Source organism: Lutjanus erythropterus, chromosome 20 (genome assembly GCF_056507025.1).
Source record: "Lutjanus erythropterus isolate fLutEry1 chromosome 20, fLutEry1.hap2, whole genome shotgun sequence".
Taxonomy (NCBI): domain Eukaryota; kingdom Metazoa; phylum Chordata; class Actinopteri; order Lutjaniformes; family Lutjanidae; genus Lutjanus; species Lutjanus erythropterus.
In genome coordinates this window covers 7,876,672-7,888,958 of record NC_139336.1, presented here as the reverse complement: position 1 = coordinate 7,888,958, position 12,287 = coordinate 7,876,672, and the positions used below count along the sequence as shown (strand labels likewise).

At 39.1% G+C, this 12,287-nt stretch overlaps 1 protein-coding gene across 1 annotated transcript in view; it reads right to left on the bottom strand.

Moving 5' to 3' along the window:
- Positions 1-12,287, bottom strand: part of LOC146308144 (voltage-dependent N-type calcium channel subunit alpha-1B-like) — a 137,413-nt gene that overhangs the window by 102,935 nt on the left and 22,191 nt on the right. Inside the window, exons 4-6 of the mRNA XM_084746200.1 lie at positions 5,168-5,271; positions 1,618-1,733; positions 1,420-1,509 (exon numbers count right to left, since the gene is read on the bottom strand). Coding sequence (XP_084602326.1) covers positions 1,420-1,509; positions 1,618-1,733; positions 5,168-5,271 — 310 coding nt within the window. The remainder of the gene's footprint in view (positions 1-1,419; positions 1,510-1,617; positions 1,734-5,167; positions 5,272-12,287) is intronic.

The window sequence follows — 12,287 nt, the reverse complement described above, 5'->3', positions numbered from 1 at the left end:
AAAGATTTTGTGATATATGTTCACTGTCTTATCGGGAGTTAGATATAACATCAAATATGTTCTGTAGCTAGGGTTTATTCTCACATTAAAACAATAACAAAAGACAAACGGTAGTCTGATGATGTGAAGTAGCGTCACATGAATCTATCTGAGGTGACAGGCAGAAATCATGTTCATGAATGAGGAAATGTTTCAAGTTTTATTTTTGCTACATTTAGTCATTTTTGCTGACTTCTTTCTTCTTGCCAACGTATCCTGTATTATCATGGAAGTTATCGCAACAAGGCTAGCAAGGAAATACACTGTTATATTGAATAAATTACACATTTCTCTGAGATTGAACATTGTTGGACATATTTGAGATCATGTAAATACACAACTCAACAAAATAAATTATAAATTATATGACTTAAGTCTTTTAAGACATTTTAAGGCAGAATACTTACATGCTATAGCTTTAAATGATGAATGCTACTCTAATGTCTGTATGGAAAAATACCCGTTATTGCTCTCCTATAGTGGAGCCTCTGAGCCAAAGTATTTCACGCGACTGTACTTGTATAAATGGAGTAACAATAAACGTCCCAAATCTTGAATATGAAGCTACAGCCAGATGTCAGTTAGCATAGCAGAAGTGAAAGGCTAGAAACAGGGAAACACTGAGTCTGCTTCTGTCCAAAGGCACCTAAAAAACTCACTAATTAACATGTTATATCTGCTTTGTTTAATCTGTGCAAAACCTGATGTAAAAATAACAAGTTGTGGTGTTGCAGGGTTAGGTCCCGTCGTCACTGTGAAGTTGCCAGGCAACTAGCAGAGACTTTGCTGCGAATAGATTTTGATGGTTTCTCAATACCTGTTTTTAAAAATCCAAACTGTAGCAACATTTCTCAACAAGCCTCTAAAGAAAGGGAATCATCTGTAGCAGAAAAAGAGATAATGTGGTCCTGCTGTGTGGGGTTCAACGCCAACAGCTCCAGATGAATGTCAGGCTAGTCTGAATTAAATCAAGTTTAGGCTTTTGTCAAATCATCAATCATATCTAACTAACATGCCGAAAATTTGAATCATAAAGAGTTGAGAAACACAGAAATGCAACATTTCCATTTAGAGCTCAAATTTTCCACCTGAAGTGTACACACAGATTGGGCCTTTGAGGAACACCTGCATCATTCTGGACAGTAACGTTGTCACAGATTCAGTTAAACCTACACTCCACTCTGCAGGAGAAACAGAACCAGATCACATTCATGGCAGATGATTTTGGAGTGATTTATGCACAGCACACTTATGCTGTTAATAAAGTCAATTATGGGATGGAAATGATGAATTGTGCCTCTGTGTGCCCGGTTTACCATCGTCCTCCTGTGGTGACAGACCATGGTAAAGCAGGCACCAGATATTCAGCCCTGTTTTCACCTGGAAGGTTTTGTTTCCTCTTGTACCACGCACCGTCCAGCGGGGACTTCTCCTCTGCAATCTCATCCTCCTCCTCCAGCAACACCTCCTCTGCAGCAGGAGAGAGAAAGAAGAGACTTTCTACCAATTTGTCATGTTTTTCTAACACAACAAACACGAACGTGCCAGCTCTCACACTGTTTCAGAGATGAGCCTGACCTGCTTTGCAGATCCACTCCAAGTATCCGGTGAGCTCTCTCTCGATCTGCTGCTGCCTCCGAAGCTTCAGGAACTCCTGCCTCTTCTCCACACGCTCCCTTTCTTTGGCAAACTCTCTGTCCAAACACATACAGAGATGTTTTTTATACACAGAAAGAGTAAATAGATGTAATATGTTAGGATATTTGGCAAGTTGGATTCAAATTCTTTTTTTCTTCTGTGTCAGACATCTGCCAGGATAGAACCTGCACATGTACATCCACAGCAACAAACAGGATTATGTCAATTACAAGACCCACAGATCTGTGAGAAATTGCATCATGGAAATGGATGAAATAGCTGTTCAAGCGTTCAGCTGATGGATTATTAACCATGGAGTTCAGATGAGAGCAGGGCTGTTGAGGTCAAACCCAGAGCTGTTTTAAGAGATATTTCTGAAACTTATGAACCTTGAAATGTGTGGATGCAGAGGCAAAACAGTGGAGTGTGATGCACTGACATGACAGACCATACTGTCTGTCCACTAACTATAACCATATCTAAAGCGTAACCAGAGACCTGCACAAGATCTCATGGGAATGATCATCATAGTCCAAACCATGACCTTCTTTCTTTTTCTGTCCCTAAACGTACCCAGATCTTAAACACATCATCACGTTATAGAGCATAATTTGTCTGTACAACGTGCACAAAAATATCATGCGAGTTTCACAAATATAGGTTTTTAGACACAACCCTATAACCCTATAATATTAGCTCAACTTATTTTTTTTTTTGTTATAAAACTTTTTATTTGAAAAAGATACAGCTCATACATGTTGCTCTTAATTTTGTATACATAATGTCAAGTCTTATCTTCAAGGCAGATAAGGAAAGAAAAAATTGTAAATGGACGACCGGAGTTTCCCCAGCTGTTCCAACGAACTGTACGTGGCAAGGCGGGAAGCACAGGTAGCTCTGCGGCCAGTGTTAGCCAAAATGAGAGCATCTCTTCAAGCCCCGACCACAGCGCTTGCCAATCTCCTGCCCCTGTTAACGTCGCCACGACTAGACCCAAACACACCTGTTCAGCCCTCCCACTGAAGCACGCAGTAAAAAGCTGCAGACGGGTCACCACCGTCAGTCTGGCTTTGATCCAGCTGCTGTATTGTCTACATTTCATAGACGTTCTAGTTTTGATGAAAAATGCATTTGCAGGTATAAAATAAGGCAATGATAAGATTTTGGAAAGTCCACTAAAAACAGTTCAGAGATTAATTCCAGTGAAATAAAGGCATTGTTTGACATTTTGGGATATTTGTTTTTCTTATCAAGACTTAGATGAGATGAGTAGATTGATGCCACACTCCTATCTATCCATTAACTATAAAGCTGAGGCCAGCAGATGATTAGCTTAACTTAGCTTGATTACTAGAAACAGTGGAAAACAGCTAGCATAGCTCTGCCCAAACGTTAAAAAATCTAATTACCAACACCAACATAAAGCTAAATAATTAACATTATATCTTGTTTCTGAAGCCAAAGTGTATAAAAGTCTTTTTGAATTTATGGTGGGATATATACCAGATTATTTCTTGGCCAGGATGTCAAGGTGCCAAGGAAAGAAGAGATTATACAAATTAAATATTACTTGTTAATTAGTGAGCGTTAAATGTGCTGTTAGACTTTTTTGTTACCTTTGTGAAGATCCAGTTTAGCTGTTCCCCTTGCTTTCAGTCTTTATGCTAAGCTAAACTAATGGCCTTCTTAAAGTAGGAGTTCTGTCATCTAAATCTCAGCAAGACAGTCAGTAATTATATTTCCCCAAATGTCTTTTTTTTTTCTTATATACTTGATATACAGAGGTAAAGTACATCATCACATCAATGCAAACATTCTGTAAATCCAATGTTACTAAAAAGTTTTTTTTCTCATTGATTTGAAACATTGCCCTGTGCAATTCTGGGCTGTCCCAGATGAAAGTGGACAATCGTGTGAGTAAGATTGTGGCCTTCAATCCAAAACAGTTGTCCTGCATCACAGTGTGAGTTTCAGTGGTTTAGGACCAAATGACCAAAACTTGTTTTTGTTTTTACTGCATTTTAATATCATGAAATGGGAGTTGATGACATGTTTCCACTTGCACTGTGTCATTCACACCACACAGTGTGTGTGACATGTTTCAAACCTGAAGTTGGACAGTCTGACACATTGCAACAGAGACTTTCCACCTCATACTGTGCCATGCAACGAACCTGCAAGATTGCTGCTATCTCACAGGGTAAAAACCTCACTGATAAAACATGTGGTGGACAGTCACAGTACAAGCACCGGACAAAAAAGAAAACCACTCCTCAATTTGAAATACAGTTTTGACAGGGAGAAGGACAAGACTGAGAAGGAAGCTCCATCAGCAGCGGGACTCCAGACTAATGACCATGCACATATTTGCTTTCATCCAGATTTTGATGAGGCGAGGGGCTGTGAGAAGAGGCTCTTTGCGAGGACAGGCACAGTGAGATGGACAGACGTCAGATCCAGGAGCACAGAGGACAGGGATGATTAAAGCCACAGCACGAGGCCTTTTCACGACACATGAGGAAGACAGCGACGATGATGAGAGAAAGTAGAAAGGAGAAGCGCTAGATGATGAGGAGTGGAGGTAAATAATCTGTTGATTTACTCAATTCACCCTCAAATGAGCAGTTTTTTCACAGGCTACAATCCGTCTACAATACTGTTTTGAAGCAGACAGTGGATTCAGAGGTGCCCTCAGATAGAGTATTAACATATTCTCAATAAAGAGTTGAACAGAGAGCCATTTAAAAAGCAATGATTTTGATTCTTTTTCAGTTTAACTTGTTGTTAAGTCGTGTGAAAATTATTTGTGTGGCGGCCCGGTGGCTCAGTTGGTAGAGCGTTTGCCCCATGTACTGGCGCTGTGAGTCTTTTGTGGCGGTTGAGGGTTGGACTCCTGCCTATGGTCCTTTGCTGCGTGTCTGTCCCCCACTCTCTCTCCACCTTTCCTGTTATATCTATAACTGTCCTGTAAATTAAAGGCATAAAAGCCCAAAAATATATACATATACAAAAAGTTTAATTACTGATCCTTGAATACTATGCATCTTGCTTTCCATTTTTGCAGATTTTCATGGAAAAACACCAGCATTTTCAAAGGGAAAACATCACCTTTTAACAAAGATTTTATGTCCCCATTTCCCTTGGTGTTTAACTGTATATTTTAGAGTAAGACATCCTCTTGCAACAAGCTGAGCTCAGAAAATGTTTCCAGTTGCAGGAAGAGAAAAATGGGAATAAAATGCAAATAAGTGGCTGATTATGAACCATCTAAGAAGTTAAAAACACAAGAAAATGTTCAACTTAAAGCTGTTTGAGATGCAAATGGAACTTTTAAAAATCTCAGCTTTTAATACTGATTTTTTTCAGTCCAATTCCAGTATTTTCCTTTTTGGAAAAATAATAAATGATAAATTTGCTACAAATTGCATTTATTAAATGTAAGCTTGGAGCAGACCTGGAATTTGTGCGGCTATGTAATGAGTTGACTTACCCTGACAGGACACCCAGCACCAGGTTGAGCATGAAGAAGGAACCGATGATGATGAGAGGGATGAAGTAGAGCCAGTTCCAGGTGTTTCCTGCTACATCATTGGTCTGCACACACACAAACAAGGAGGAAGAAGGAAGAAGATGAGTTTGAACAAAAGTCATTAACATTACATGCATTGACTAGTTTAATTCTCTTGAAATCACCCTTTTAAATTTCAAAAGTTTCATAATGTTTCATTACTAAATAATCTATATGTGAAATTTAAATTAAAAAGAGTAATTTTAGTAAGAAAGTGTGATTTGGTTTGGTTGTGAATGAACCAGCTTAAATGTGTTTCTCATCCGCAGCTGTCAATAACAATGTTTTGGGTTTTTTTTTTTACAAACTTGGCTGACTGAACAAAAACTTTTCCCAACTTGCCTCATTAGAAAAATACTGACAACTTTTCAATTTGAAAAAAGTAATTAAAACAGTCCCTCCATTATCTCTGAAAGCTTCCTTCCAAACAAACCCACCAACAACTGTCCAGATAACAAAAAGCTCAGTCTGCTATCACTGCAAAACAACTGTTTAATTCAACACGGCTCAGAAACATCCTCAGACAAACAGGGGTGACAATTCAGTCTTCCAGTACGAGCTGTCATTGCCTGGGAGTTGCTTAAATGACTTATGGTACGTTCAGGCTACCAGCGGCAAAGCATCAGGCCACAAGTCATTTTCATTGGAATCTGGTGACATGGAGCCAGAAACTGACATCCAACACTTGACACTGTCTGATGCGCTACAAATTAAAGCTGGCCTCAACTTTTCTCAGCACTTGGCGACAATGTAGACGACCACATTTGGCCATTTGTAGCTGTGCCGCTGAACATACAATTCGACACTTGAACATACAATACAGCATAGACACACACTTCAGCATTGACCCATGTTATTTGATGTTACTTGTTTTATGCTGATCCATTGACAAGGCACTAGTACACCACACATAATGTAGACACTCAAAGTCACCTGAATATTACACCTGTATTTGTTTGTTGTCGTTCAAACACCATGGGGGTTAACATGTTAATATTACAGCCTCTGCTCTTCCTTTTACAAAATGCTAGAACCTGGCTGCAGAGATCTGTTCCCATTAAGCCACAAGAGCATCAGTGAGGTCCAACACTGATGTTGGGTGATAAGGCCTGGCACACAGTCCGTGTTTCAGTTCATCCCAAAGAAAGCTGAGGTCAGCACTCTGCAGGCCATTTAAGTTTTTCCACACCAAACTAGGAAAATCTTTTATTAAACACTGGGGTGTCATTGTGCGCTGTACTGGAACGACAAAACTGTCAGCAAACCATGGAGGCAATTGATTTAGCAAACTCCTGAGCGCGTAACGTACTGCAGGAAATTCAAAGGCAGAATAAAAAGAGGAGGCCATTGGAAATATTAATATTTTCTCAGACATATTCAAAAGACAAATGAAAACAAACTCAGACTAAAATTAGAATATATTAACATACCACCCACTGAAAAATAAACTTCCATGGCCTTTGCCATTTCTAAAAAATGTTAGAAAATATGTCACAACCCATGGAGACTGCATTTAATGCAATGTTGCCAAAACAGGAATCCGGATTTTTGTTTAATTGCTAATGAAGTTTAAGCTGACTTTAAACTTTTATGTCCCCACAAACCCAAAAGTTTCTTGCTGCAAGAGACCAGTGATAATGTAATTTCACAGCAAACAAAATCTTTTAAACAACATTTTTGGAACAAAGTCTCCTGTTTATATATGCTTATCTATGTTGTTTATTAAGCATGTGCTAATATACCATGTTGGTTTCAATCGTGTCGATAGGATATGATATTAACAACAGGCCTCCTCCACACGCAGCTCATCCTGCTGTGAAAATGAATCACAGGTGAAGAAATCCAAAATGCAACTTGTGATTTTGGGGCGACTTTACAAAAGATACTGCTGATGAAGACAATCACATTAGAAAAACACTATAGAGAGCTGAAGGGAAAAGTAAGGTGAGTGAATTAAAAGTGAGTAAACGCTAAAATAAGATGGAGAATTGAGTAGATTTACAATGGCAAAGGATGAAATAACCCACTTGAAAAAGGCAAGTGTATGCTTTCAGATATTTTCAATAGTTCTTCTTGTCCAAGTGGCCCTCTGTACTTCTGTACAGAACGAGCAGTGGCAGGGCTGATATACCCATTTGTTTCCCCCAGGGGGTTGTGGGAGTCAGCACCCTCCATGTCTGAGAGTGCTCCCACACAGCGGCCTGTTAGCAGGGGACAGACCTGCGGACTGATGGGCTGTGTGAAGCACAGTGACATTTTGCAGACGCCAGTGTCGGAGCGCTGCCACACGCTGGCTGTAATTGTGATGGGAGGTTCGGGGCGGCTGAATCAGCAGGCTGAAGATCTATATTATGCACCCCAGTATGTGAGATGAACACGCAGACACACACACATACAGTAGCACACCCTCTGTCTCAGCTGTCAGAGAAGCAGCAGCCCACACACACCAGGATAAATGGCAGGCAGAAGCTTCACTGTGTTGCTCTGCATCATTTCTTTCTCTACATGTCCAACATCTCATCACTGTTTCATCATCTCATCACTCAGTCTTTACATCTTTCTCTGTGCCTCTCCCTCTTGCTCCACACATTTAGTTATTCTCTTGGTATGAACATTACATGAAAGTCCTCTCATCTGGGTGACCAGATGTCTCTGACTTCCGGAGAGAGTTCCTGTTTTTGGTGGCCTGTCCCCGACTGGAACTGTCCCTGGAAATCTACCCATTTTTAACTGTGCAGAGAATGCAAAGAGAAAGAATATTTCACTCTTTCTGCTGTGTGATGTCTAACTCGTGTTGTGCTTGTTTTGACCAACAGACAGAGCTGCTCAGTATGGCAGCTTCATATCTCTCTTCTTCTTCTAGTAACTATGTTGGGTTTTAGAGAAAACTGCCGTAGAAAACTCGACCAGAAGCCAGCTAGTGTAAAGTGAATCCGCAGCACCAGTACAAATGTCTTGCAAGTCAAACTAAGCGTCTTTTTCCTCCTTCACCCAATTTTACCAATCAGACTGCACCACATTTTATTACAGTACAACAGCTGCCATGGTCAAAAAAACTTGACACCAGGATTGTCCCCTTTTTTTTATTAAATAGATAGAAACACTGAATATTTTAACGATAATTAATATTTAATGAATACTAATACTTAATATTAATATTTAATTAATGTTTTATGACTTTTTACATTTTTACAAAGCTGGAGCCAGGATGTTGTTAGCCTAGCTTAGCATAAAGACTAAAAGCAAGGGGAAGCAGGTAGCCTGGTTTTGTCCAATATTTGAAACCACAACATATCTGAAACTCACTACTTTGTTCAACCTGTAAATGATCAGGTTTTAGGTCAAGATACATGCTGGAACTTTTTCTTGGCTAACAACAGGCTGTAACTATGCATAATTTCCCAGAAACTTTGTCTTCGCAGTGAGGTCGGCTTCACTGTTGCACATCTTTTCGTTCAGTCCCATTGTTCTCATCAGAATCATTTCATCAGCTGTTTTCAGCTCTGATAAAAAAAAAAAAAAATGCTACAGTGCAGCACCAAACGACAGACAGAGTAAGCAAACAGCCAGCTATTAGCACTACAGAGCCAGATATTTCCCTCAGGAGTTGGTGGAGACCAAAACAGAGCTAAAAGGAGAGTGGATATCTGACTTTGATTAACTAGGAGGACTGAAACACCTTCAAAAGAATTTCAGTGTCACTCAATGTCTGCTGGAGGTTTAAATATACAACTGTTTGCTAACACATTTGCTATATTAATTTTCAACAAAGTCCACATAGTATGAAGAGCAATAAAGTCCATGTAGGAAGGAGGCTGGGGTGGATAGACTGGTACAACACAGGTCTTTCACACACGTTCCTGACTATTTTATCCCAAACCATGATGCTTTTCCTAATTATCTGTGTATCTAAGATATTTAGCTTTAGATTTTTAATATGTGATGAGAATTAGGTAACATGTAGCTTTCTTTTCTGTTTGCAGTAGCAACAGATACCTTACTTCTTCTCTCCGTGGGGAACCCGGGATGCCTGGTGTGGAGGAGAAAATGAAGTGGAAATGCACTCTGTTGCATCAGCTTTCAGTCCCAGAGTCAGCTGGTGAGGAGGAAAGACTTTTCTCTCCTGTTGACACGGCCTTAATTCTTCAGCTGACTGCTCAGGCACACGAGCCGAGTTCAGTTGAGCTTATGCAAATGTTTTTCAGATTCTGAAACACAGCGGGGGTCTCTGCGGTGGAAGCCTGAGAGTTGCTGGTTTTCTCCGTTTTAAGAGGTTGAACAAGCTAATCACAATTGAGCATACAGTCTGATTTTGTGAGCATATTTAGGGCTGACTGTCTTTTAAAAAAGAAAAAGCAAGTGTGGGAACTTATCAGTGTTTCTTTTAATTTATTCCTAGAAAAAAAAGAAAAGAAAAGGAGACATGTATTTAAGCCCCCTGGGCAGCATGGAAGGACATCCATCACTTTAATTTATCATATGTCACTTCTGGATGGAGGGTGTGATCCAGTATTCTATATTACAAACAGCCTTTGGCACCGTCAGCCAAACACATCTGTGGTTTCATCTACATTTAATTCATATATTTAGGCGAACGTGTGTGTGTGCGTGTGTGTGTCTGCGCACACACATTTCTTGCCAACGGTCTTAATTTTGTCTCAACTTGTCTCAACTGTAGAGATTTAATCATTTTCTCACTGTCTATTTTTTCATGTATTTTGATCAAATCTTTTGATCTGATACTTTATAATCTAACTGCAAAAAACAAATAATTTAGGCCCTTTACTACCAACTGGAATTTGTGTATAATGTACAGTACATTCCACTAAAAACAGTCACTGAGGCTGTAGCTCACTGACAGAATAAATACCCATAGGATTTTCTGTTTTTGTTTTTACATTCCTTTGTTTTTGCATATTAAAAAAATATCCAAAGGGTGAAAACAGCAGTTTTCTTTTCTACATTTTACAGATATTTGGATAGACAGAAAAATAAACAAAATCCTGCAATGCATCAAGTGACAATCCTCAGAGCCCTGCTTTGGTCTTGAACATTTGTCCATTTCTCATATATATGCATATGTAAGAACATCTGCTATACAGGATGTATGTATCAGTTAAATGTAAGGGCTGATTAGTTCACCCCACCTTTAAGTGCTCTGGGTATGGAGCCATGCAAAGAAGATTAAATTACACTGCATGCACAGCAGGAGAGCTAAAACAGGGCATATGGCAATCAAGGCCATTGGCTATACTAATTTAGTTCATTACAAAACTGATGATGCAATATGTTGCCTTTAGCAAGGTACTTCTCATGACCCCATATGTTGTTCAGTATAATGTGATACATAATGTGAAAGTACACTCATGAGTATAATAAGAAAAGGGTCTATTTATTCAGTTACACTAAAACGTTTAACAGGAACTTTACAAGATGATCACTAATTTAAGTTAATTATGGTATTTTAAAAAAACATGTATCACAAAAGCGCTATATTAGGACCAGAGATAGTGACGATTGTTTTGTTTTTCCAGCACCAAGTCTTTGAACAGTTTCTTCCTTTAAAGTGAGTAATTGTATTATAATGTGTAATGTAATTTTATTTAGGTTAAAATTGATTTGATATTGGAAAAAGTTTTGTTCAGGAATCAGTATCAAAGCCAAAGTGTCAGTACTAGTACCAGTATTGAAAGTTCTTTAAAGATACCCAGCCCTATTGATGTTTAAGTCCAAGTCGTGTTTCAAGTCTTTTTTTTATTTTTGTCAAGTCAACGTCATCAAATTTGGGACTCAGATCTGACTTGGGTCTGAGTTATGTGACTCAGTTCACATGTCTGGTCTTCAGAATGACAAAGATAAAATGACCCAGAGTTTTAGAGAACTCAAAGTCCGACTCATGACTAAAAACCTAAACAAGAACACTGCACAAAATGTCCCTGTTGAAATGGATTCAGAATACAAAAAAAAAAGGCAAAAAAACTAACAAAAAAAGGAAACCATACAACATGGCCACATCCTGTGTCTCTTTTTATTATGAAATTTGTGGTGGGAAAATTAAAGGGGAAATCAAATCAAAATAGTCAACAATCTATTCAAAGTGAGACTTGGTTGAAATCGAGTAAGTTTTGAGATATTTTTCAGTTCACAAAGTGAAAACAGAACCTTCATGCTGGAGGAGGTAAAGTGATGACACCCCAAAAAGTTGCTAAAAACAAACTTTGCCAGGTAATGACTTCTATCCACTGAGCTTGATGTTTTTATATGAGTTCACTTGATACTGTTATTCCACCTCTGTTATTCCCATGAGTCATCGCTGGCTGACTGCTCTGAATGATCAGTGAGGAAAAAGCAAAAGCTGCCACATAATTTGGAGTCATGCATCATGCAGTTGCAGTATGACAGTGTACTCCCACTCTCAGCTTACAGTGCTGCCACACACACACACACACACACACACACACACACACACACACACACACACACACACACAAACTTTCTCTGATGGCAAGGAAAGCCTGCTGAGATGAAGACAGCCACTCTGAATCAATTCTGCAGCTCCTTACAGTCCTGAATCATTCACAAGAAGCAGCGGTGAATGTGCTCAACAGCTCTGGTGGCACAGGGAGCAAAAGGTCCTCTGAGAGCTACTTGAAGACGAGGAATATATCAAAACAGTTTTCTGGTTAAATTGACTCTGAGGATCTTATCATCTCTCTCAGACTCTACTATTTCCCTCTTTTGACGTGAATTAATTTGCTGCGGGCTAATTTTAGTGATATTTAATCAGGCAGTTTGACTTCAGAAGGCTGACCACTTAAATGTGGACACGAAGTTCATTACACATCAAAGTACCCAAAGAGGCTCACAGCCTGAATCTGGTATCCAGACTAGTGCATTTTAAGGTATTTTACCTCATTAGCAACAGCTTGACATCCTAAGTAGCATCGTGAAAAAAAGCCAAAAAGTCTTATCACTTATTACACATTAATGCACTTTCAAGAATCTTATATTACATCTGTCTTGTATGATATTGATGAAGCAA